This window comes from Abramis brama (genome assembly GCF_963993115.1).
Source record: "Abramis brama genome assembly, chromosome: 19".
NCBI lineage: Eukaryota > Metazoa > Chordata > Actinopteri > Cypriniformes > Leuciscidae > Abramis > Abramis brama.
In genome coordinates this window covers 7,775,192-7,803,163 of record NC_139981.1, presented here as the reverse complement: position 1 = coordinate 7,803,163, position 27,972 = coordinate 7,775,192, and the positions used below count along the sequence as shown (strand labels likewise).

Here is a 27,972-nt window from a genome sequence, read left to right as displayed (position 1 = left end):
AGCATTTGTCCAAAATTTTATCTTAACCGTTCTATTTCATCAGAAACGATCTGTAAACAGGGCTTTAAGTGTAAAATACCGAACTTGTCCTTTAAGGGTGAGGTGAGGTTTCTTCCCACATGTATTACCACTCTCACGCGGTGCTGTGAAAACACATGTGCTCTTAAAATAGCTGACATTTAGAGATCAGCCAGCAAGACTTATTGGTTTAAATCAACCAGAGCTTGGAGATCTGCCACAAAGTATGCTCAGGTGTCTTGAGGTGTGACCCATGGCAAGGACACATTTTATGTGGGAGGAACATCCCATGTACTGGTGCATTTGTATATTTTAGTTTATAGTTTATGAGGGATCTAGTCATGGAATAATATACTGTAAAAATTGTATTCATGTCTGCTCTTTGTTTTGTGTTAAGTTCATTTCTGTAGTTATATGTGTATTATATATTTATATTTATATATAGAGAGAGAGTGTATAGAGAGATAGATAGATAGATAGATAGATAGATAGATAGATAGATAGATTTATATTTATAAATCTAATTCAATTAATCATTTGCACCCAAAAACATTCACTGAAGTCATGTGACATTTTTCATGTATTAAAATGATTTAGTGATAATATACAGCATGTTGAAAATGTATTGATAATATTGGTACATATAAATGAAAATAATTAATAATTGTTTCCCATATGTTAATTTAGTGAAAACTACATGGAAAATGTAAAAACACACAAAAAAAAAAACATGTATGAAACATTTCAGCCATGTCACTGCAAATACATATCATGCACCATACACATCAAATATCATAAAAAGGATTAAAAATCTATATAGAATTAATCATATAGGATCATCTTCCAGTGTATCTACTTTAATACAGTGCTATAGAGAGTGAATGTTTGTCTAATGAAATAATTTCACTATTCCAGAACATCAGGTCAGTGAACTCATGGGCCAAACCTTGTGAAAAGGCCGGATAGAATGTCTTAAATGTGGTAATTGGATTGATTCTTTCTGTTCTAATTTAATCTAATCTAGCTCTACATGATGGTTTTAATACAATCTGCTTTAAATAGGAAGTGAGAGAGTGAAATTAATCTAGCCTTTATAGTAAAAAAAAAAAAAGAAAAAAAAAGAGCAATCATAAACAAAAGGAGCCCATTAAAGCGATGTGCCTTCAGCCTTCGTGGAAGTTATTACACACTGTGCTCAGATGGTGGAGATAAAAGATGATGGAGATGTGACAGGCTTGGTTTTTCTCTTTGTCTATGCTGTTTACTAATCTTGTAGAGCCTTGACTGGATCAGGCATTTCTGAAAATAGTTATTATCCCGGTCATTCAGTCTGAAAAGCCTCCTCTGGACGCTGACACGGAAGCAATCTTCCCTCTCATTTGTGCCCACGGCAGCTAGTTAACATTAGAGGGCCAGTATCGTGAAGGATATGATTGTTACATCCATTACAATGCTAAACCATGTGCTGTTCCCATAATGTAATTTATTGTATGTTCTGTCAGTAAGTATAAACATCAGGGATTCAATTGATGGTTGTCTATATATAGTTTTTCCTTGTTCCTCTGGAAAGTACTGCTGCTTGAAATGCTTGGAATGTTTAATGAAATCAGCTAACTCTGTTTCATCTGTAAGTGACTTACAGAATTGAAAGTGTGCATTTTATCACGAGAAGCAAACCCATGACACTGACATTGTACTTTGAGATCTACTAGCACAGAAATGTAGTCTCTCTCTCTATATATATTCTCTCTCTATTTTAATATTTACCTTTATTTATTCTTATTTTATTTTTAATTTATTGATCATCTGTCTGTCTATTTGTCTATCCATGTATTCTTCAAAATTTTATTATTATTTTTATTATTAATTTTACCCTTTATATTAGTATTATATATGGAGTTGGTCATTAAAATATCAGTTGATCTCTATTTTAAAATGATGTCCTTTCGAGATTACCAGTCATGTGTGGTGTCATCTGAAGAGCACCAGTGAGATGTGAACTCATCTGTGATTCACTTTGAACTGCCGCTAGCATCAGCGGGACAATGGCGCTGACATCCTCGAAATATGAATCTTGACATTTGGCACACAATTGTTTGTACATGTTGCTTCCCAGATGACCTCTAAGCTTATTAAACATTGGCTGAGTCAGAAATTAAATTCAAATGCATAAATGCCCATGAGTGACAGAAAAAGCACAGCAGCCCATAGGGAAGAAAAAGACAAATCCAATCTCAATAATACATCTCATTTGTTTCTCAGCAATGAGATTACATGGAGAATAAATTGAGCCTTCGTCTTAGATCTTGCTCTCCCTCTGGACAGTCTCCACAAATCCAGCCTTCCTTCCACTAACAAACAGCTTTTGCTTTTCCTTTTCCCACTGCTTATGTGATTTAAAGTTTAACGGTTGTGCGCTTATATAGGTTCTGTTGAGAATTACTTTCCACGAATCCTTTAGGAACACAGAAACAGAGTCTTTCATTCCCAGCCACTGACCTCTGTTTTAGTGGTATGTTTATCCTGCAACAGCTTTGGTCCTAGTGTCCACTACATAGTCAGTCACTTTAAAAAGTGTTTCTTCTTTCTTTTTTTTTTCTTCTTTTTTTTAGAACAGAGTTATTGTTTTATTCAAGACTTGAAAGTCTTCACAAATATTAAAATCAGTTGCAGATCATGCATTACAAGACAACCAGTATTATAGGATTCTGGTGTGTGTGTGTGTGTGTGGTTGCTCATGTTGCTCTCCAGTGGTTTTAGGAGGATGACCGAGTGTTTCTCCCTCTCTCTCTCTCTCTCTCTCTCTCTCTCTCTCTGTAAATAAACTGCAGGATTTGTCACTGTGAGGGGGATGATGAGAGTCCACTGATAACCCCCTGTCACTGCACTGGGAGTTTGCGGTTTGTCCATCAGGGCTGCCTGCAGCAGTGGATCAAGAGCTCTGACACACGCTGCTGCGAGCTCTGCAAGTATGACTTCATCATGGAGACCAAGCTCAAGCCACTCCGCAAGGTAATGTCACAGACATATACATATATAGATAAAAATATATGGATTGAGCACCTGCTCATACTGCACATACACAACATTACAGACTCTACCAAGTGATAAACATGCTATGAAAAGCCTTTATATGGGGTACCACTAGGTCCCCTTAGTTAATCTCAAACCTCCGGGGAATCACCTGTTTAAAAAAAAAAAAGGCCGAACAGAGGAGAGTCAGCTGGAAAAAAGAGAATGCAACAGAGCTTTTGATAAAACGAGAATCAACATTGGCTTGGCTTTTTGAGTGGAAAACTGGGGGATTTAAAATGTCTCTCTCTCTCTCTCTCTCTCTCTCTCTCTCTCTCTCTCTCTCTCTCTCTCTCTCTCTCTCTCTCTCTCTCTCTCTCTCTCTCTCTCTCTCTCTCTCTCTCTCTCTCTCTCTCTCTCTCTCATAATGAAGTAATGAGCCACAAGAGGCTGTGAGTGACTTTAATTTTTAACACAGGTGTTACAAACCCTATTAGGTCTAGGGGAACTGGGCTGGTAAAACATGTACTGGGAGGCAATCAAGCATCAATAATTGAACTAAGTATTAATTGTATTTTAAGGGTACTCTGCTTTGCGTTATTGTATATGCAGATACAATAGCTGATCAGTGTAGATTAGAAAAAACCTGTCCTTTTGAGATGATTGAAAACAAGTTTCTTCCTCCTGTAGGAGGTTTTTATAATTAATTGTTATAATGAATTGTTTTTGAGTGGCATGAATTTTTTCAGCATGAAAAAAGTCTTTGTCCACTGCTTCCTCTTTTAATTAAATTTTATGATGCTGTGTGTCTCAAATGGGGCTTAAAATGGGACATCTGTAGGACAGCCTTTGTGTCACCATAGAGATTGTGCTTAAGCAGACATACGAGAGAAAGAGAGATTCCCAGGTGTCTTCAAGAGAACTCTTGAAGACGCAAACCCAGCTGACCATTAACCAGCACACTCTGCTGGTTGGATTCATTTCACTGTTTGTTTTTTATCGCTGACTGTCAATTGACATTTGAGCCATTGTTCTGTTGAATAGATTATGAATGTGGTTATGTTGGCAGGTGTTATTGTTGACAAATGAACACGGCATGTCAACGTCAGCATCCTTCCAGAAGAAATCTCAACTAGAATTAAATATGAATGATCACAGCCATAGACACTGAGGGAGAAACATCCCCCAAGTATTCAGATTATTCATTTACTGATGTGGGGCTTTTACAATGGTTGATTGTTAAATAAGTACTTTTGGTTCAACTTAATCCTCAGTACTTGGTTAAAGCATTGCTCGTGTCCCATTTAGTTGTTTTTTTCAGAACCTATTATTGAGTCCTCATGTGATGCATTTTTCAAAACTGAAATAGCTTAGTTTTAACATAGACGAAATAAGAAATGTTGAACATTCCATCCGTTCTCTGTTTGTCAACATTGTAAACATGCTGTCTGCTCTTTTAGAGTCTCCTGTTTTATAACATCATTTTATGAAATGTTTTATGGCTGTGTAAACAAAAACTGACATGCTTATATAACCATACAAAAACTGACAAGCTTATATAATCATTTGCCATTGACTATAACATGGCCAAAAGTGTGTGCACAGCAAAGCACCACATCCATATGTGCTTGAAAGCATATTTCATTTCAAAACCATAGATGTTACAAGGGAGTTTGTCCTTCCTTTGCTGCTATAATAGTTTCCAGGTTTCTAGAAAGTTTTTCCACTAGATGTTGAAATAAGTTTGCGGGTGTTTACTCCCATTCAGTTGCAAGAGCATCAGGGAGGGTCACAGTCGACTCTGTTCAAGTCTGGGCTTGTCATGTTTTTTCACACCAGTAAATCATTTCAATGGCAGTCACTGAGCTAGTGGCACTTCCCATTCTGCTGAAAATGTTTGTCTAAAGATTGAATGGTGATATGCTTGAGTTTATACACCTAAAATAGCCACATTAACACATTAATTAGGGATAGACATTTTTTCGCCCTCATGTCTTTCCAAGACTTTCTTTCTTCCTTTCTTCTGACATAGATTGATAGTTTTCTTTCATAGATTTCAACATGAGGGTGAGTGTTACACAATTTTACACAATTACACAATTATTACACAATTTTTTTTTTTTTTTTTTTTTTTGGGTGAACTATCCCTTTTAACAGGCTATTAACCGTGTAATATGTGTATAGGGCTAAACTTAAACAGGTTTAACTAATAGTTCCATTTTTGCATTTCATTAGAATTATTGTACTTTCAAATAAGCACAAATCAAGAGAACATACACTCGCATGGTTTATTTTACCTTATGTAGTTTCCTGACGTCTTATATTTATCATATAAATGACATACTCTTTACATTATATAAACTGGTACAAGCATTAGCTTCTGTCAAAAGCTAAACCAGTAAAATTCCTAATTAGGACTTCAGCAATTCCAAAGTATGTTATTAACATTTTTATATTGAAAACAACAACAAAATGAATTTATACTGTGGCACAGATGTATTTTTTTCAGCAATCACAAACAATACAGTCAAGATTTAGATTATTACTACAGTTATTATTACAGTTCATTGATGAGGTTTGCTTGCAGATTTAGTCTGTGTGAAGATTTAGAACGGCCGTGTGAAAGAAATCATACTTGGCTGTATTACACTTCCACTGTTGAGCAAAATATTACAGTGATCACTAAAATTTCACAGAGATCTCCAAACAAACAACATGCATGTTTTCCGGTGTTTTAAGGTTATCTGCACAGAGAATGCGTGCACATGGCTGCCAGGTTGGGAAGATAAAGCAAAGCAAGTAAAGCACTGGACAGAAAATGTATCCACTTAAGAGTAAAGCTCTGTTTGGGGGATTTAAACACTTGACATTTGGCAACCAGGCTTGTTAAAAATACAAGATATCACAAATGTCAAATCAAATTGAAACAGGATAAATAACCAGTGGCAGATAAATGTCTGCAAATATCGCAGACAGTTATGCTTAATTGAGAGAAGCAGAAATCGTGATCACTTTTAAAATATGATTTATCATGCAGCCCTAACTGTGTAGTATATTTGGCTTTTTAATTGGATTAAATATGTACTACAGTTTAAATAAACACAAATGATTTGATTATTCTTTGTTAATATAATGCTATTCTGGTAAATGTGGAAATTTGAAATGGATTCTGGCTCATAGCTTGACATAGAGACCAGAGATCACACATATGAAATATTTACTGAGCAGAAAGGCCTGGTCACCAATTTTGTTTGTGCTGCACTCTGAAAAATATAGACTATAATATTGGTTATAGTCATCAAAGTCCTTCTTTTACAGCAACAATTAAAGATTAAATGTGTTTTTAATATGTCTGTCTGCAGTGGGAGAAGCTTCAGATGACCGCCAGCGAGAGGAGGAAGATCATGTGCTCGGTCACTTTTCACGTCATCGCCATCACATGTGTCGTCTGGTCGCTCTACGTCCTCATTGACCGCACGGCAGAGGAGATCAAACTAGGTTAGCCACGCCCACCCTTCACCAGCCAATTAAACACTACTGTACCTCCCACTTCCTCATCCAGCACCGTCTGCCTGCTTCCCCCCTCCGTACCATACAGCTGTCCTTAAGTTCCCTCCGGATTGTTCTGTTGCTTATTGAACAATCACATTCCTCTGACTGACAGCTACATCTTGTACTCAGTGATGCATATCTTGATGTATTCATTACCTATATGCAGATGGTTTATCCGTTCTTTGAGATACGGGTAACTTTATATGGGTGTCTCGTTTTAATTATGTGTGAGCTGGTGCGCTCATAGTCTCATTCTCAGATGGCACATTTACAGCTAGAGCACAATTCTTTTACTGATCGTCTAATACATATTAGGGGCTGTTTACACGACACAGTTTTCAACTAAAAATGGAAAACTTTTTATGCGTTTTGGCCGTTCATTCACACGACAACAGCCTTTTGGGGGCCTGAAAACGCAAACTTTTGAAAACGGGTTTCAAAGTGCAAGTTTTTGCAAAATGATACCGTTATTATCTCTGTGTAAACTACAAAAACGTGAATCTGTGAAAACGGTGGCGGCATTCGCATGCGTTAAGCATCCTTCTTAAAATGCATAGACATATAGACTATGTCTATTAGGGCTGGACCCGAATATCCGAATATTCGTTCGGTGGGTTGGTATTCGATTTGAAAATTTGACATTTGAATATCCGTTGTTTTTTTTGTTGTTTTTTTTACACACCTGGGATCCCCCGCGAAACGGTTCTCATTTGCGCTTGAATAAGGCCGGCGACACACTGGCTGCGTGGCGTGAGCGTCTCAGCTGCGTGGCGTGTCCGTTTTTATTTTGGCTCCCATGTTAACAGGTTGGAGTTTGCACACTGCCTGCGTGAGACACACGTCTCAGGCGCGGCTCGAGCCACGCGGAAAACGCGTGCATGATAGAAATAGAACCGACGCGCATGCCTGACCTTGTGTTTTGGGTTAAGCTGCGTTGCTTTTGACATTGTGGAAAATAGAATAATAGAAACAAAATGTATTAGCCTTTTTACCCGTTATTATCAATCTAAATTAATCTCGTTTTTAAGTTAACATAATTTCGTTTTTCTTTATTTAAATTTCGTTTTTCTTTATTTAAATTTTGTTTTTACTTTATTTAAATTTCGTTTTTCTTTATTTAAATAAATATACCCTTTACTGTCTCAGTAATTTGTTAGTCAGAAAAATATTAGACTACCTTAAAAGTATTGTTTAATTTAACAGACCTGTGTGTGTGCGTTTTATGGGAACGGACACTAGTGCAGTGTCCGTTCTCGGAGCATAAGTGTGAGGTGTGCTGCTTCCCGCTCGCGCTGTTCTGTAGTTTATTAAAAGTTTATTAATTCTGAATGTGTCGCGTCTTGCGTGTCCATATATTACACCAAATGCGACACTGCACTCCCTTGTGAAGTCGATTGGATGAACGGTTCTCAAAATAATACAAATGCAAACGGACATATATAGAATCCTGCCTTTATTAGAGAGAAGAATATGTTCAGCCCCCTCTCTCCGAAGCTTCGAATATTCGATGTTCATTACTACCGAAGCTTCAAAGCTCAAAAAATGGTATTCGGAGCAGCCCTAATGTCTATAAGGGTGTAGTGTTTCTTTACAAAGTGACATCGCCAACTACTGGCCTGGCAGCATAATACAACGCTTATAATCGTTTTCACATATGCGTGTGAATGGGGATCATTTTGACAACGTTGTCGTCTGTATGCGAAAAATGCAAAAGAAAAACTTTTCTGTTTTTAGTACATTGATGTCATGTAAGCGTGCCCTCAGACACACAATTGGAAAACTCTAATCTGATTGGCTGATTTTACGAAATTTCCGATTTATACTTCCCCACTCTATTGTATTCTAAGAGCAATACATTAAATACATCTAAATATGATGGGGGTCGTTGTTCAATTATAAAGATAACTATAATGAGATAACTGTATTAGCTTTCACACCAACGGGTAATAATGTTCTCAAGCATTTCAAGTGGCAAACAACATAATTGCCGCGCGTACTTCTAAAATACAGATCTTTAAAGTTAGGCAGTCAATGTTTTTATCATTCTCCAACTGGAAAAAAAAACTTTCTGAAATAGATTACAGATATTGTTTCTCTATGTTATAGTTGTGGCTGGACTTACATATTCTCATAGAATTAGAATGATTATTAAAACTTTATATTTATAATTGGCATTCTTGATGCGAACTGGCCTTAAGCTACATGGGAGACTAGTGCACTAATAATAGAGTAGATTTACTCCCAGGTCATCTCTCAAACTCCACTGAATCGATACCATTAGGGAGCTGTGGAGCGCAGGGACCAGATGTCTTCAGAGAATATGACGGCAATGGATTTTATTTTCATATTGGATTTGAGCTGTGATGCAAGTGTGTGCTTAACTAAAGCACGCCAATCCTTTTACTGCACTCTGGGTGAGTTTTGACACTGACCTCGACCCGTACGCTGATGGGTGTCTGACAGCAGGCACTTTACTGATTTGCTCCTAACATTAAGAGCCCATTCACACGCGCCTCATTGTACAAGAACTGTAGCTTCAAAGGGAGATCTTTGATCACTGTTACCATGGTTACACCATTGACTTTCCTTCATCATGCATGGTAAGGCTTGAGCAGAGTCAAGAGGCAGTGCATGCACACACCTGAATGTTTCCACGTGTCATTCCTCATCTCTTTTGCCATTCGTAACCAGCAGTTATCTTAAGATATGATTCCCATCCGCCTGCACCCCTGACCCTCCTCCCCCTATCAGTGGCTTCACCTTTTGCCAATAGTGAAATAGTAACAAACTCTTTTTAACCATGCAGCGGGGAGAATACCAGGTAAACGCTTTTACATTTACCATTCTTTCCTCCTAACCCTTTCCTCTAACTGTAATTATTTCTTTGAAGGTCTCTCTCTCCTTCTACATCAGCCATCTCTAGCATGAATGCTAGTCGCGGCCTGAATGAAGGCAATAATGCTTCACAGCGAGAACGCGCTCCGAACGCAGTGTGCACGGCTGCCCCATACTGTCAGTTGCGAATATGCTGGACAAAGGCAATTTCAGGCTTGATGGCCACTTATCACAGCCTGACCTCTTTTTTTCTTAAATCTATTTTCTGGATATATTCAGGCACAAAGAAATTAAAGAGAAAGCAATTGTACGTGACTATGGAGGTAATGCGTGGAACAAAGAGGCGAGCGCTGTATTTGAATGCACTGTGGCGTGTTTTTATCGAATTTGAAACTGACATAAATCTGTATCGATGAGCTCTCCTCTGATTTTGCAAAGGCAAATGTGTAGTTGTCAGAGTAATGAATGAGATGGACCAATCAAACCGGTCCTTTGTATATAATTAGGTATATTGTAATACACAAGGTATTGATTTTGAAAAGGCCACTTCTATCAATAGAATATCAAGCAGGTTTGCAAAAATGCTAAAGACTGTCCCGTAAGTGCGTCACTAACCTATTTTTTTCCCCCTTTGCCTTTGATAAACATGTTAGGTGGACTAAAGCTGCACCCCAGCCTGACTTACGGAGCCTCCGAAAGTAGTACAGTATTCCTTGTCCAAGGCCTTGTGCTTGAACAGACCGTAGCATTTAGAGATGTACTGTAGCACATGGCAATTCCCTCACACTTGATCTTTCCTGACATTTCCAAACGCTTAATTCCAGAGAGGAAAGCAAGTGTAAACAACTCAAAGGTTGGCGGAATTTATTTCCACTGAAGGTGGACTGAGAAACACCTGAAATGTCTTTGCTCCTGATCTCACTTTCTCAGACATTTCTAATGATTTTGGTAAAATGGTCAAGGGTGAAAATGCTGTATTTGCATTCTGAATCATAGCCCTGTGTCCATTTCTGGCTCTTTAGAAGCTTGGGTGGGATATCAGGACTCCAGCCGTCTGTCTTTGCATCCCTGCTCCCGTGTTTGCCCCAGTGCTGTGTTTGACGCAGAGATTTTAGATTTTGTGTTGTAATCCAGAATCACTTCATATGCACGTAGAGTTTATACAGTATTGCTGTAGGGTAATGTATTACTGCAATCTTGGGTTAGGATTGCTGCATATGGGTCAATGACATTTTTTGTTTTGTTTTTGTCCAGGACAGGTCTTTTAATTTATTCAGAAATACATTAAAAATGCAATTTATACATACAACCACCTGAATACACCTCTTCTATGATGGGGATTGTTGTAAAAACATTTTTAAATGTTAACATTTTTTGGGGGAAATATCAAGATGGAACCTCATTAAAGCCTCATTAAAAGAATGAAAAGAAAATTCTTGAAAAGAAACCTTAAAGTAAAAGAAAAGTAGTTTGAAAATAATATTCATAGGAAAGAAAAAAGTTTCAACAAAACTGCTTATTAATATTTTTTTTTTTAAAACTCCTTAGACAACCAAATCAGTCATCTGATGTGACAACAAAATTCATGTGGTGTAATTAACATGCAGAAGAAAAACAACATAAAACAGGAAATTATATTGTAGGTGTCAAGGTCAGCAAGTTCCTTAAAATATCCGATAATATTATTTTTTTTATGACAAGGCAAGGTTTTAAAAAATATGGTGTGGTGACATATATACTCTTAGTGACAAAAGAAATTTAATGATATTTATGATTAATTCATAATATTTGTAAATATATAATTTAATATTTATTGAAAACATTTTTAAAATAATTAAAATTTTTGTATTACTTTTTTCTGCATTTATTTTAAACTTATTTATTTTTATGTGTTCATTTTTATTGATTTAATTTTTACTTAATTAATTATTCAAACATTATAAGCTTTTTAAAATCACATGAAATCAACATGACAAGAACTTAAATAAAGAAATTTCTTCTTTGTTATTATGGACCCTCTTATTTGTCATTGACCCTTATGTTTGACCCTTACGATATTCATGTCACAATGAAAAATAATCATTGTAATGTGTGTGACGTACTTACAGCGATTTACTCCCTTTCGTTTATCGTACAGGACTATTGGAATGGCCTTTTTGGACCAAGCTGGTGGTGGTGGCCATAGGCTTCACTGGCGGACTGGTGTTCATGTACGTGCAATGCAAGGTCTACATCCAGTTGTGGAAGAGACTCAAGGCCTACAACAGAGTAATATATGTGCAGAACCGCCCAGAGACCTGTAAAAAGAATGTTTTTGATAAGCCCTCTCTTCTGGAGCCCAACTTGGAGAACAAAGAGGCGCTCGGGCCGGCGCAGTCGGACACAAACTCTTCCCAGTACACAGAGACAGAGGACTACAGTATGGAGATCCTGCACGTGTGATCGCTCTTGGCCCACATATACCCTCCCCAACCCCCCTAGAGGACCGGCTGGGGCGCCGCATGCTCCGGGACACGTGGATGCCACACAGCACTGGGCAAGAGGACTGAGACTGGACTTGTTTTGTCGTTTAGATGTTATTTTCTCTTCGTTCGTTTGTCCGATCTGTTCCTGTAAGTTGTTGGCTAACCATAATGAATCAGTGTGCGCTAGATCTCGGATCATTCCAACCACTGCCATTGTACTGCTGTCGTACAAGAGTTGAAACCCACCGTTCGAGCTGTGTATGTGTGGACGTGTCTCCGCTGGTTCTGATGGAGTCGATGCATTTAAGCACTTTTTATTTCCCTGTCCTAAAGACCCCTGTTTTAATAATATATTCAGTTACTTTCTACCTGGATAAGACATTAAAACAAACTTGAAGTTTTGTGGGCGACATCTCACATTTTATAGGTGCATTTGTATCTCCACAGACCCCCTCGGATGGAACAAAAAAAGGAATATGAAGGAGCAATGAGGGAACATTTATGTACTGTTATATATCTTCTTTAGAAAACCATTTCAACATTCTGAATTTACACGACTTAGGCTTTATTTTATATCAGCTGATAACTAAATAATCTGGATCATCTAATTACGATATTTATCCGATCAAGGGCTAGATTTACTAAAGTGCGATGCTACGGTTCTTAGCATGTGCAGAAATGATACCATACGGTGACTAGTCACTGGCTATGCTGCTGTTTTTTGCATTTGCTGAAGACTTTAGTAAATCAGGCCTTAAAGTATATGTTGCGAATGTAAAGAATTAAAATTCCTCACTGAGCGAAATTAACTCCATTGTAGCATCTTGAATCATGAAAGAGATTTACCTTCATTAGGAATTTGACTGGCAGGAAACTTGGAAGTGAAATAAATCCAAGTTTTCCGATTTCTCTTTTCTTTCACGAAATGGATTCTCAAAGATCTGCCCGCTTCTGGCATTCCTGCACTTCTTCGGAGTTTGTTTTTAACTATAACTTGAATAACAGAAATGGTGTTTTAGCAATGATGACATGAACCACTTAGCAAGACTATTAAAACGTTCTGCTTGTTTTGGTTTTAAAAACAATCATAGCAAATTTCCCATGGGTGTAATTTCAGGTTATATTTATTCTGAATATTGTATAGCTTTTCAATGGCTTTAAATGTTGGAAAATAGCCATGTTAGTTTTGGCCTTCATTCTAACATTATGCTTTTTTTAGCGACCTGAAAAACACGACTTTGATTGACGTCCCTGGCAGTGATCATGTACATGGGCTGTGCTTCTTATAAACTCTATTGGGAATTAATAATTTCATGATCTTATGTTCACAAGGTATAGGATACTTCTGCCATCTAGAGCTACTGCACAGACAATGCACATTCAAATTTTTTTTAACCTCTTCTGACTGGCTTTGTGCCGTTTGACCAATAAAATATGCTCAATGTTCACAGTGCTAATTGCATAGCTTTTGTATTCCTTATCAAGTCTATCTTTTTGTGAAGCTCATCTTAAGTTGGGTCTGTCAGTGTGCGACCAAGCATATTGTCACAATGTATGCACTACAACAATGAATTAATGCAACCCTGTCAGCTCTCATTCTGTTGGAGATATGTGAAAATACATGGAATTAAACTACTGTCGTTGGGCTCGGCACTTAACTGGTTTGCCAGGCCTCATGTAAATCACCATCTCGAATTAAATCCCCATAGCTGCAGAGATATTTGACATTTTCTCAAGATTCAGTGAAAACAAGTTTTGTTTCTTTGATAGGACATTTGTAAAACAATGGGAGCTGGCTCCTTTTACTAGCTAGTGGTGGAAACACCTTAATAGATACACATTTTCCAAAATCTCTTTTTAGCACTGCACTGCATCATATTATTCATTTTTCGTTTTGTTTCATGGTTCATCATAGAAGTGTTCAGTGCATCAAACTGCAGTGTATTACTACTGAATTGGCTTGAACATGAAAACACGACTGTTTCTTGCATCTCCTTGTGATTTTTCTCAGTAGTAAATAGTTTCTCTAAGCATTTTTGAGGATAAAAAAAAAAAAAAAAGTCAACCAAATAAAGGAAATGTAGAATTTTTCACCAGCCTTGTGTTGTATAAGATGTTTTTGTTTTTTTTAAATGACTGTAATAACAGTGATTAAAGGTCTGAAAACTGCCTGGATATGTTAAATTATTTCCCATAGGAAAAGTCAATGAAATTCTCAGTTGGTCATTTATATGTGTCGTCAAGGCCTTTTATAAACACTGTGTCAAATAGATAACATCAGTGGATTTGATCAATTTCACTTAGTGTCTTTCTCAGTGGATAAATACTGGTTTTGTGAAACTGAAAAGGCTGTAATTTACATGTATAGTTTTGTATTTTATGTATGTTTCTCTTTTTTCTCCTCAGTATTACCACCTCTATCCGGATGATTTTAGTTCCTTCGCTGAGATATGAGTGACTACATTTGTGCTGTGTTTTTAAGGGAGACTGAGTGGAGCAATAAAAGAAATCTTAAATTAGCCTGTGTCGAACTGCACAGTTTATTTGTCACAACGGGTTATTCCGAATGTTTCAGAAACCCAAATAGTGACCTTAACCCGACCATAACCCGAATTTTAACAGCTTGTAAACGTAGTCACTGACTCGTGAGTTTTGTTTTCTCTGCTGTGAGATCTCAAGTTCTTACCTAATTTTAGAATTACATTGACATGCTAATTTAAGTTAATTGTCATAACAGGGCCAAAGTCTTGTTTTTTAACCAGCAATTTAAGAAATTGAATATGAAGCATTAAATTATCATTCACTGTGCATGAGTCATATACAGAAAGAAACAGAACTTATTGAGTGGATAAGCCCAGGGGTCATAAGGTTCAATCAGCTTACATATATAATCCTTTTAGCTCCATGTCTTTGTCTTTAGCTCCCCCTTTGACAGGACACCGGAAACCGTAAATTTAAGTCACATACACAATTACTAAGACATTTTCAAATAAAGTTTGGTGTGAAATATCTATATAAACATAATGTGCCTTACCGTAAAACTTTCAAATGGTCCTTCAACATTTTCAAAAGCACATGAAGAAAATAATATTCAATCCATAAAATGGCCACTGAAAACTGACTTTACATCCAAACTCTCCAGCATTGATCTAAAAGCATCTGGACTCTAATATCATTATACACTCAAAATAAAATATGCATCTGAATTGCATATCAAATTTGCACCTATTTATATTACACGTTTTTAACAAACTAATAAACTATTTACGTGATGCATATTTGTCAGTCATACATTCTGCACTCAAAAGAAAAAAAGAAAAATCTTGGCATGCTTTATTATTAACTATATATCTTTTTGATTTTAATGATAAAATGAATTTATTCAAAAGTGCTTAGAATCGGTATAAATCTCTAAAATATTCAGTATGAATTGTTAGCTGTGGAACAAGCCATATTAAATTAGATAAAATGTATGAGATTGAACGAAATAGGATTTGTTGATCATAAATATAAACCTGGTTACTGTGTGTTTAAAACACATTCAGTTTATTAGTACTAAATCTTACCTGCTTCTTATATGTTAAATTTATGTATGACCTGCAAATATCCATCACGTTAAGTTTATTAGCTTGTTAGTTCGGTTAAAACTCTTTTTTATATGCATTTCAAACACTTGAATGTTGGAGTGCATATTTTTTGTGTACCTTTATTGTATCAGCTTAGTCTCTAAAGATTGAAGTCGACATGAAACGGCTTCTCAAACAAGAAAAAATGTAGGGTGGGATTTGATTGTGTCCATCGGGAATTGATTGAATGATTGTGGTTTGCTTTTGCTGTGATGTCATGTGAGTGACAGGTTGTCCCGCCCTCACGCCGAGTCACACGTCATCAGAGAAGAGAAGAGATGTCATTGCATGAAGGAGGGGAAATTATTTTGATTAAAGATTACGAAGGCACATGAATAAAAAAAAAATAAAAAAACTATGCATGGATATATCAATTATAATAAATACTGCAATATTCCATTTAAAAAATTGTTTGTTTTTTTTATTTCATGGTGACTTTAAAATCTCTGTTTTTGAGAAAGAATGGCCAAAATAGGAATAACCACTAGAACACAAAATATATTATCAGGACTGGCTTTAATACACATTTGATTGATTTGATTGATTGTGTTAAATGTTACAAGATATAAAGGCAATAAACCGATTAGAGCCTAATGATGGTGTACCGTTAATATTTTTTAATCTATCTTCATGTAGATAAAAAAACTGTGGAGGACGCTTTCGTCAGAAGCACATGCTGTCATGCGTTGTACTTCTCTAATTGATGCGTTTGACCTCAGCTCAAGAGGACACAGCAGAAACAGCAGCTCTCAAGGTCATAGCAGGGGTGTGTGTCCTTTCTGCTGTCCTCAGTGTCTTCACAGAATCATCTGCAATTCAAAATGAGCCTGCCAACATCAAACATTTGGAAAAAGCGCCATATTTATACTGTTAATTACTGGTATATGAACAGGATGCTCAATGCTCAAAAGTCACATTTTTTGTCCAATCTGCTTCTTCTACATTAGCATAACTAATGCAAAGCTGCACTATAACAAATCAATTAAAGGTCATTTATTATTTAACTCATATGTTGAGCATGAAGGACCACCTTTCAAATGAAGGTTTACAAAAACAGTTACAGTGATAAATCTGGCAGTCATCGGGGACCAAGCACTCATGCAGACAATTAGATGATACAATGGAGATGTATCTTTTCAAACACAGTCCAAATGGAATCAAATGGTTTAGTTGGTGTCAAAAGAGACCGCCAAATTCCAAATGAAATCCATCTGTTGTGTGGATTAATGTTAAAATACTTAGATTTAGATGAATTGCATGTCATATTTAAATTAGTGAAGTTATCATTTGCTGCTTAAAATTTTGCAAGGCCCTTTATTATGATTTTATTTATTTCTATAATAAATACATGTGGCCTTCTAACATTTAAAAAACTTTAATGTGCAATGTTTTGTAGAACCAATTTAATAGGTGATTTACCAGTGGAGTAATTTAATTTAATCAAAAAAGAAAGGCCAACTACACTATTAAATATGTTATCAGGGATAAAATACCACATAGAATCTGTTCCAAGCAATCATCTTTCCAACCAATTAATTTGAAATGTGTTGTTAGTATCATCAAAATTCAGAACTTCAAAACCCCCCTACCTTCTTTTGTAAACCAAAACTTTTTTGGATTATTCCAAATAAACCTTATCAATATTTTTTGAGGTGTGATTAGGCTATCTGCTAAAGATCTAAAGATACTGTCTTGGATTAAAAAAACTATTTTTTACAAACAATTTATAAATCTCTCTGAAACCAACTATTAAATATATATATATATATATATATATATATATATATATATATATATATATATATATATATATATATATTTGTTTTGGAAAAGCGAGGTGAAAAATTCAGGTGCTGTCTAGCCTACAAATAAAAAAAATATTGTTAAATAAATGAAGTACTTTTAATTGGAATATTCTAAATATCATTCTAAGTGTGGTTTAAGCAAATAATTTCACAATTAGATAAATTAAGATCCGTCTTGTTTACTTTTTTTTTTTTAACCAGAAAAATGTTGTAGTAGCCTATACAGTACATAGACATAATAAATACAAAGAGTATTGTATTTATTATGTATATGATACAGTAGCCTAAAAACAAAATGTACATATTAATGATCCGTCTTCTTCATAGGTTTTCTTTACTCTTTTCTTCCGTGCTTCTCTCATTACATAACACTTTTCAAAATAGTAGTCCCAATTCACGCATGAATACAACAAAATACAATAGCATTTTAGCGCTTTCAGATATTATGTGTCATTTTATTAATAACTAGATGCAGCAAAATCGTGTAAAACATCACAACATACAGAACAAAGTACCACCCTTTTTTTTTTTACATGAACAACCTTAGAGAATAGAGATGCTTTAGCAGCCCCAAGAGGCCAGTGAATGCATTGCTCGTGAGTCATCGAGCTTTACAATCCAACTTACTTGAAAGTTGAAAGTGAAAATAGCTAATATGTAAAGCTAAATAGCAATGTTTATAACTTCAGGAATCAGAATTGTAACTCAAGTTCAACAATCATTTCCATGTAAACGAAGCTCACTTTCGTATTTTACCTTCATTGAAATGAAAGCCAGAAAGCAGTGCTATCACTGACTAATACTATTAAAATATTTAATTAAGTAAATTAATTAAAATAAAGCCGAAACAAAGTATAAATATTAGATTTGATAAAATTACATTTTATTTATTTAAACATACGTTTTATTACATTTTTAACTCGAACAAAATGTTGTCTTAACAATTAGGGTAACATGGGGGAAGATGCCCGCCTATTTAGATACAGGTTTAGCATGTGCAGTATGATGATGATTTACTAATTTACTAAACATTTACTAATTTAGCTGTAATAGAACAAAATGTAAAACGATTCAAAGAGGCCATCTTACCCCACTACTGAGGTTTTACCCCATCCACCCTAACTGAAATAAGTTTTTAAAGAACTAGAATTACTCAAACGGAAATGAAAATAAATACTATTCAAAATTGTAATAATATTGTTTACCTTATGTGATAAAAAAAGTGATGTTCAGTATTCTACTGAATAATAATAATAACAACAGCAACAAATGTTTAAGGGTATTTTTTATTTTATTTCATTTTTTATGTCAAACAATCAATGCGCAATAAAAAAAAATTATACAGTGAAAGGCACATGTGTTGACATTTACCGTCAGGCACCGATGGGACAGCCTGGGGTCCTTTGAGCAGGAGGCTGTCGGCACGGGTGTGTTACATTACAGTCTCCTTCATTTCGCCCTCCAACTGGCCAGACCTTTCACATTGGTTCAGCGCTGGGAATAACTTAAGCAGGCGTACTTGAATAACTCCACTCCACTTATTTTGACAGGTAAGTCAGTGTGAGAAGCATGAATCATATATTACGGACATATCAGCTTCGGAGTTGTTAATTTGCTTGCTTTCTACTTAGTGCTAGCGCATTAGCTCGCGTTAGCCGAATCACTCCGAGCTCGGACTATCGGCCTGTTCTAGTGTCACACAGCAGCACTCAGCCCGAGATCTGCCATAGCGTGACATGAGCTCGAGTCAGCAGCTTTACAGCCTCATCTACAGTGTAGCTTTAAGTGATCAGTGTGTGAGCTTCCGCAGACTGCCATGAGTGCAGCCTCACACTCACAGTACTAGAGCCGCCTGACCCGTCTCAAACAGATCCTTTTTGGTGATATTGTGTCTCTGTTTTGCTTAAGATTTGACCATAGTTCGTGCTGTAAGTTACCTTTGTCTGGTTTTGTTCTAAATGTTACGTTTGACCACCATGTGGGTTTCCTTCGGCTAGTTAAAATGGGGAAGGAGATCTGTAAATAGCCTTGCCCTTACTTTGCCCTTTATAATAAAGCAGTTCTCAAACCCCAGCTGAATTTATTATTAATCGATAAGATTCCTGCACGTACATTTTCCCCCCTAGCCTTTATGTTTTTACGTTAGAAGGACTAGTATGGAATTGTTTCTATGCTGGAAGAATATTTCATCTGCAGCTGGATTTCAGCCTACTACTTCCGGAACAGAAAGGCATAGAAACGCCTGTCATGTCTATAGGACCAGACATTCCTACTACATTACCTGTATGATAAAGGTCACAGTGATGAATTATATTGTGACATGACAAATATTGAGCTCTTTTTGGATGTATAATTGTAGTCTATTTCCTAATCTGGTTGTCTTCACATTATTGACAGCGCTTGCCAGGCATAATTGTCCTGCTATTCTCCACCATTCTGGTTAGATGTTTTTTCCCATGAGTGTTAAAGCCTGGGAGACTGGATTAGACCAGATTGGTCAGTGAACCATGAAATCAGAATGAACAGTTCTTATTTTTGTATGTTATATTGTATATTTATTATAAATGAAATTCATGTGACCTCGTGATCTTTAAAATAACTTCTCCCTCTTGCAGCGACATCTCTTCTCTGATGACGTGTTTACTGGCGCGAGGGCCGGACAACCTGTCGCTCGCATGACATCACAGCAATAGCAAACCACTACTTTATTCCCTCTTTTTATGTCAAATATGGCTTTTAGGAACATAAATTAAGGATAATTGGTCAAAAAATAAATCTGTTAAATCTGATTGTTGCATAGAACTGAATGAAGAATGATATATCTATTTAATATTAATTTATTAAATTTTTAATACATTATTTTTTTTAAAAACTTTAATAAAAAAAAAATAGTTTTTTTTTCGGTTTCGGTTTTCAGCCAAGTTTATCCTGAAGTTTAGGTTTCGGCCCAGAATTCTCATTTCGGTGCATCCTTACATATTTCTAATGTGAGCACAGCTTTACAGGGGTAGAAATGAAAAAATTCATGTAATCAATGTCTACATAATTTTGCATGCTGAGTTATGATCTTTTATTTTATTTATTTATTTTACATCTAGTATTTACACATCTAATGCATTGTGAGTGGTCTCTTCATTGGTATTCCATGATGAAATGAATTGATCTCTGTGCATTTATTCAACCATTTCGACCAGTGGTGTCCAGACCTGCTCCTGAAGGGCCACTGTCCTGAATTTAGCTGCAATTTGCCTCAACACACCTGCCTTGAAGTTTCCAGTATGTTTAGTAAGACCTTGCTTATCTGGTTCAGGTGTGTTTAATTGGTTTTGGAGCTAAACTCTGCAGGACAGTGCCCTTCCAGGAGCAAAATTGGACACCCCTGATTTAGACACCGCCAGTTTCTGTGTGTTCCTCATACACAGCCAACAGAAAACAAGCATTTGAACATTTGTTTTATGCAGTCCTTGTACCAAAAACTAAAGCCTAGGCTTGCTGTTTTTTTTTGTGGTGTCTCCACCCCTCACCTCCAGTCATAATTGCATCTCATGCTGACTTGCGCACACACGTTGTACACTTGTAGGTCACTGTGGAGTGCGTCACTTCCCATCTCAGTGACTCAGTTAGGTGTGGCCTGCTGTCAGTTCAGATTAGCCTGAGTAGAGCAGTTGCATTCAGGCTGGGGCATTTATCAAACTGATATGACACTATCTCTCTACGATTAACCATGGAAAGCTAGAGATACCGTAGACTACCCAAAGCGTCCGAAAACTATTGAATGGCTCAGATCAATTGTTACCATTTAAATGTGTTGTTCTGCTGTATTCTGAACAGGTGTATTAATGTTATGATGTTCTCCTGACCCACTAATTATTCCCACATGTTTTTTTTTTTTTTTAAATAGATAAAATGGCTGTTCCCCCAACATATGCTGATCTTGGCAAGTCTGCCAAAGACATCTTCAACAAAGGATATGGTAACGTTTTTAAAACTCCATTGCTTCATGTGAAAAATTGCCATTAGTTTTCTCTTTTTCTCTGTAATCGTTTCCTTTGGTTTATTTTCTGAAAGGTTTCGGTATGGTGAAGCTCGATGTCAAGACAAAATCAAGCAGTGGAGTGGTGAGACTTTTATTTTCATTTATTATGTAACCACTGCTTTTGCCACTTCCTGGGTGTTTAATTTAAAACGCATTAGTTTATTCCATATACATCATGTAGCCTATTCCTTATGTTGGCACTTAACGCATTTAACACAAAACCACTATGACTTATTGCATAAAGCAAAATGCCTGCTCCCAGAATATGATCTGAAATATTTCTCTTTCCTGTCTCTATAGGAATTTAAGACCTCTGGTTCCTCCAACACTGACACCAGCAAAGTGGTGGGCAGCCTGGAAACCAAATACAAGAGGTCTGAGTATGGTCTGACCTTCACAGAGAAGTGGAATACTGACAACACCCTGGGCACAGAGATCACCATTGAAGACCAGGTCTGAATGCAGATTGATTCATTGAATGGTCACCGATCTTGGTGTGTTTCTTTTAGCGTGGATAATAATTGGGTTTGTCACTTTTTCCAGATTGCAAAGGGACTGAAGCTGACCTTTGACACGACCTTCTCACCAAACACAGGGTAAATAATTCCTTTCCTCCACTGGCACCAAAGCTTCAGATTTGGATGGAAACACTGATTTCTCTGTGCACGTGTTTGAGTCCTGGGAGATGCTATATTGTCTCTCACGGTGGACTGTAAATCAATACTGTATTGAGCAATTCAAGTGCCGCCATGTGACAACGTTGGCTGTTTTGTTGTGCATTGATGCATATCTCAAGGTTACTTTCACACAAGCTGGACATCGCAGTCCTCATGTTCTGAGAACTGTAAATCGTTCAGGAGAGTGGCACCTGTCTGGTGTCATTAGGGTCTGTGCTCTCAGATGACAGTCGCGCTGACATGGCCTTTGCTGATGTATAGGCTCATGTAGCTCACGGTAGGGGCTTTGTATCGTGTAGCAGAGGAGTGAAGAGCAGTGTGTGTCTGAGCAAGTTGTTGATTTATTCACGTTATACATTGTTCAAAAGTTGGGGTTATAAATAACCTAAATAATAGACGTATAAATGTCTTTACTGTCATTTGTTTTTATCAATTGAATGCATCCTAGCTGAATAACAGTGTTAATTTCTTTCAAAAAACAACAAAAAAACACTCCAAATTTTGAATGGTAGTGTATTTCACCAGCACTGCTGTTTGCTCTGTTTTATTGTGCAGACAATGCAAAATGGGCTGGTTTTTGCTAGCCTCAGTATAAGCTGTGGCTTGAGCATGAAGTTGCTTATAAATGGTGCAGTGAATGAAATGGTATGACCAAGGCATGACTTTATGTCCTTCACTACGGAATCTGGATTTGAATTTGGATTGTCTTAAAATCAGATGTTTTGGATCATGATGGATGCAAATTATTATTTTACATTGTTGGCATAAATAGATGATTTATGGTGCAGTCCCAAATAGTATTTGAACTGAATAAGTATAAACGCGTATTTATAATTAAATATCACACCATGTTGTATTTATCTTTAAACAATCTCGTAAGCACACATTTCAAGCTAAATATTCACAAAAGTTTGACAGGTTTAAAAAAAGAAAACCGTTAATATGCAAAATTAAGACAAAGTGTTGTAACTCTTTCTGGTTGTCCAATGTTAGTGGATCATATTCATAGAAAATGTGATGAACTACACTGACTTTATACATCCACTAAAATCACCTGGCCATCAGCTGGTTAAAAAAATGGCTTAGAAAATTCTTAGTAGTATTGTTATTGTTAACTAAAACGATTACAAAAAACTGTTTCATTAATTGAAATTAAGCTGAAAGAAAATAAGAATATAAAAATTAGAAGAAATTTTGCTTTGGCCGCTAACTGAAGTAAAATAAGTTTAAGAAGTAAAATAATAAAGCTAAATAAAAAAAAAAAGAAAAAAAAAAAGATAAAAGCATAAAACTAAAGTTAAAATGAAAAATATATGGAAATATAAACATAAAAGCAAATTCAAAATATAAATACTGTAATAGTATATCAATATTACTAAAAGAGGTGGTCTAGAATTTAGTTATTTTCTGCTTGATTTGGTATGTTATCTAAAGCAGTGAAATTGATATTTTTAGTGTGGTTTTATTATCCAAATGCTTTCCGAGAGAACTGCATGATTATTTCAAAGTTATTTGTTACACAAATGTATCACTTGTTTGAAGGGAGGGAACATTAACAATCTAAACAGTTTATATTTCTGCAGATCAGAATTTTGGTTTATGGCTAGTCAAAAGGCAAATAATCCATATGTTTAAAAATCATCTTGTAAACAAATGTAATTCCACTAAAGAGGATGCTAAATTGTTTATTTTCCTTCATGAACAGAAAAAAGAGTGGAAAAGTCAAGACTGCATACAAGCGCGAGTACGTGAACCTGGGCTGTGATGTTGACTTCGACTTTGCCGGCCCGACCATTCACGGCGCTGCAGTGGTGGGCTATGAGGGATGGCTCGCTGGTTACCAGATGTCCTTCGACACTGCCAAGTCCAAGATGACCCAGAACAACTTTGCTGTAGGCTACAAAACGGGAGACTTCCAGCTGCACACTAATGTGTACGTCCTGAAGCGTCACTACATCATTCTAAGTGCATGTGACTTGGACCTGGTTTATTTTAGTGGAGGGAAGTGTTGATATAATGAGAAATTATCTACACAGAGCTGGCTTAGACGTCAGGAATTTTACTATGTTTTCCCTGGAATGATGCATTGAGTTTCTATAAATATGCCAGGCCATTGGCAACCTGGACAAATTATTATTATTATTATTTATTTTTTTAATAATAATGTACAATTATTAAATATTGAGAATTAACATTAAAGTCATGGGAACTTCTAGTTAAGATGCTAATTTTTTCTCTCTCTAAAATATTTTGTGTCTAGTAATTGTTCTTTTTGAGTGCAATCTTTATAAAATCTGAATTGCAAGAAAAGCTCTTTGTAGAATTGTCCTGAGTTAATGTGCATTTATAAATGATTCATTTATTGCAATTTAAAGGTGCAATGTGTAACTTTTGGCCCTTGGTTAAACTAAACTGCATTAATTTTGTCTCCCTCCAGTAATGATGGCTCAGAGTTTGGTGGCTCCATCTACCAGAAAGTGAGTGATAAACTGGAGACAGCGGTGAATCTGGCCTGGACAGCAGGAAACAACAGCACTCGCTTCGGCATTGCTGCCAAGTATCAGCTGGACAAAGACGCCTCCATCTGTGTGAGTAAACTCTTATTGTTTTTACAGAAATCACAAGTTAGGGCACCTGTTTGTTTCTGCATCTGAACCCATAAAACAACATTTCTAAAGGGCCTTTTACACTACACCATTTTCAACTTAAAATGGAAAACCTTTTATGCATTTTTGCCGTTCATTTACATGACAACAGCGTTTTGGGGGCCTGAAAACGCAAACATGTGTTCAGTCTATTGGCACGTTGGGGTGTCAAACTCAGTTCCTGGAGGGCCACAACCCTGCAGAGTTTAGCTCCAACCCTAATTAACCCACCTGATCAGCTAATCAAGGTCTTCAGGATTACTAGAAACTTCCAGGCAGGGTGTTTTTGGAGCTGGTTGGAGCTAAACTCTGCAGGGTTGTGGCCCTCCAGGAACTGAGTTTGACACCCCTGCTTTAAAAAGTGACATCGCCAACTACTGGCCTGGCAGCAGAATACAGCATTATAAGTCGTTTTCGCGGATCCGTGTGAACGGGGATCGTTGAAATCCATGAAAATGTGCATTTGCACTGCAAATAAATACAGGAACTTTTGGATAAATTTCACAGCCAAGGCCAAAAAGGCAGAGCTTTATTTTATAGCATCTTACAAAACAACCAAGCAGTGTTTTTCATCATGACCTCTATATTTAGAGGAAATGGGTGTTTACACAGGAATTACAGTAAGAGGACACTCTCAATTGTTGCTCAATAGTTCTCATTCACAGCCAAAGATGTGTGATGATTGGCCATGACAAAGTTTAATGCCGCTATGATGCAACAAAAGAAAGCCCCAGAGCCGCCTCTGATTTCCATTGGCCATCAGAGCAGACATATTTTAGTACAGCTTTTATATCGATTCTTTACACAGAATTTGGCATCGACCCATTGCCAAAGATCTGTGCCCATGTGCTGTTGAGGATCAGATGGCAACTCTGTGAACCGAAGTGCCATTCATGAGGCGCTACTAAAAGTACAGCTTTTGTTTTAAGAGACTGGAAGTCAGACTCCTCATGAATGTGTTTGTATTTGAATGTTACATTTGGCTTTGCATGTGCACACTTATGTCTTCAGAAATGAGTCAACGTTTTCTCTCATTTCAACAGGCTAAAGTGAATAACACCAGCCTTGTCGGTGTTGGTTACACTCAGACCCTGAGACCAGGTACAGTCTTGCATTTCCTCTTATTATTCACACATGAGAATTTCTGTTTTTTGTATTCCTCAATAGTTTATAGTTGGTATCTGTTCACCAGCTTTGTAGACTGATAAAACAAGTTGATTTGGAAACATCACCCTTTTAATAATTTTGTTTTTATGTAGACTTCTGCATTCATGTAGTTAAGATGCTGTAAAACAGGGTTCCTCAAATTCTGCAGAGTTTAGATCTAAACCTGATCGAACTCGCCTGCGATTTCCTAGTAACTCTGAAAACTGTGATTGGCTTGTCCAGGTGTGTTCGATTAGGGCTGGAACTAAACTCTGCAGATCAGGAATCCTGCTGTAAAAGGTCCAGTGATTAAATCTGTGGTGGTTTTTCAGGCATCAAGTTGACCCTCTCGGCCCTGGTTGATGGAAAGAGCATCAATTCCGGTGGCCACAAGCTGGGCTTGGGCCTGGAGCTGGAGGCCTAAACCTGCTCCTGCTTAACATCAGGGACAAGGGAATATCAGAGAAATCTGGCCTTAAATCTAACTCCAACAGCAACCAGCAGGGGGATTCAGGATGGGATGGGAGCAAAGGCTCATCAAAAGCGATCATGTCATGGTGTTTCTTTTTCCCCCCTTCTGGTCCAAATGCCCTTGTTTGTATCTGTTTGTAGTTCTCTTATAGACATTCAGCTACAAATCAAGTTCTTCATCTGTCTCCAGCACTGCCGCAGTAATTCAATACTCTCTGGGACACGGAGGGCATCTGTGGCTTCCTGTTGTTCTTTGTCTGTTAGACGGTGGTGGGTTTGTGACAAAACTGTCCCTAATTTCATCATTTGTATTGTATCTGATATTCCTTAGTCGTCTGAATGCGATTCATGCAACTACTTAACTCCATATTAAAGGTTATACTTGCTATTATTTAAAAACTGTTATACCGTTTTCTTCTTTCCATGCACGCAAGGACGAGCTTAAGCAGTTTACTTTTCCTTCGGCAGCCATCCAGAGTAACCGTTGTACATGAAGTCTGCCCTTGAACTGAGCAGTTTTTGGGTAGGCTAATGGGGAGATGAACGCTGGTGCTCCTGAGCTGGCATGGCTGGCCTTTTGTTTTCATTTGCAGCACAGACGAGTTCAGTACCTTTTGCTCCCGGTGTTGCGTTATGACCCTGGTTCCCTGAGGCCAAGCTTTCACAATACCTCAGAGGTCCTCATGTGTATGTTTGAACTTTTCAATAAACTATTTAAACTCATTTATGATACAGTTCTTCTTGATTACAAAGCAAATGTGTTTTCATATACAAACTCTAGCTCAGAAATGTGTTCGCAACCCAAAAATGGTCCTGCAGGTCTGTGTTTTAACAGGATTGTGGACATGCAGCAGAGGAAAAATGGTGCTAAATGTTCACAACCGTTATTGGAAGCAAATTTAACGGGCTTATTCACTTCTGAAAGGTAGAATAAAAGCTTCTCGTATCTTTTGCGGTTCGGTCAAAAATATTCAGTATTTGGGAAAAACATGGTACACTGCTTGTTTTCTGTCTTAAGTTTTCACATCTGATATTCTCCACCCATTTGTATTGACCTATTGAACATAACTTGATTAAAATGGATGTTTTATACTCCTGTGTAATTAGGCGAACAAGGACAGGTTTAGTTTAAAAACAACAACCCAGACTTCATTTAATGTGGGTTTACAGTTACTGGGGAAATGCTATTGTGCTTTTGAAAATTAAGTTTTCCATATTTTGTTTATCTACATAAATTTCTGTTTTGAGTCTATACAATTCATGGTAATAGTAATTATATTATTTTATAGAAGGTTTACTTTAATACTTTAGAAATTATACTGTCTTTGGTCACCATCTTATACTGTTCAAATTTTTGGGGTCGGAACATTTTTTTTAAAAATGTTTTTGAAAGTGTTATGCTCACCAAGGCTGCATTTATTTGATAAAAAAAAAAAAACTATTGTGAAACTGTATAAGTTTAAAATGGCCATTTTGATGTTTTTTTTAAAGTGAAATTTGTTCCTGTGATAGTAAAGCTGAGTTTTCAGCATTACTCCAGCCTTCAGTGTCACATGATCCTTCAGAAATCATTCTAATACTCTGATTTGCTGTCTAAGATTACAACATTTCTTACCAATATTGAAAACAGCTGTGCTGCTTAACATTTTTTGTGGAATCTGATACATTTTGATTAGAATTCTTT

At 36.7% G+C, this 27,972-nt stretch overlaps 2 protein-coding genes across 23 annotated transcripts in view; both read left to right on the top strand.

The window, feature by feature from the left end:
• The window catches only part of marchf8 (membrane-associated ring finger (C3HC4) 8), a 99,667-nt gene extending 85,266 nt beyond the window's left edge, over positions 1 to 14,401 (top strand). For 9 of the 22 annotated variants that reach the window (XM_084093132.1, XM_084093135.1, XM_084093139.1 and 6 more), the window contains 3 exons: positions 2,850 to 3,030; positions 6,393 to 6,528; positions 11,555 to 14,401. In XM_084093132.1, coding sequence (XP_083949258.1) covers positions 2,850 to 3,030; positions 6,393 to 6,528; positions 11,555 to 11,859 — 622 coding nt within the window. In that variant the 3' untranslated portion in view covers positions 11,860 to 14,401. Of the gene's footprint in view, positions 1 to 2,849; positions 3,031 to 6,392; positions 6,529 to 9,388; positions 9,404 to 10,070; positions 10,849 to 11,554 lie in introns of those variants that run through there. The other 13 variants (XM_084093142.1, XM_084093123.1, XM_084093143.1 and 10 more) reach the window with 2 other exon arrangements.
• Positions 14,402 to 18,708: 4,307 nt separating this feature from the next.
• Positions 18,709 to 27,011, top strand: vdac2 (voltage-dependent anion channel 2). Its single transcript, XM_084094010.1, has 9 exons — positions 18,709 to 18,863; positions 21,215 to 21,286; positions 21,382 to 21,431; positions 21,650 to 21,802; positions 21,893 to 21,945; positions 23,732 to 23,959; positions 24,464 to 24,614; positions 25,715 to 25,772; positions 26,150 to 27,011. Exons 2-9 carry the CDS (start codon positions 21,220 to 21,222, stop codon positions 26,239 to 26,241), a joined length of 852 nt encoding a protein of 283 aa, XP_083950136.1. The 5' UTR covers positions 18,709 to 18,863; positions 21,215 to 21,219; the 3' UTR covers positions 26,242 to 27,011.
• Positions 27,012 to 27,972: the final 961 nt, after the last annotated feature.

Bases quoted from the DNA above. Each gene is read 5' to 3' on its own strand.
- vdac2 (XM_084094010.1), top strand. From the start codon at position 21,220: ATGGCTGTTCCCCCAACATATGCTGATCTTGGCAAGTCTGCCAAAGAC. The intron at 21,803-21,892 runs GTCTGAATGCAG...CACTTTTTCCAG, and splicing joins AGATCACCATTGAAGACCAG to ATTGCAAAGGGACTGAAGCT. The intron at 23,960-24,463 runs GTACGTCCTGAA...GTCTCCCTCCAG, and splicing joins TTCCAGCTGCACACTAATGT to TAATGATGGCTCAGAGTTTG.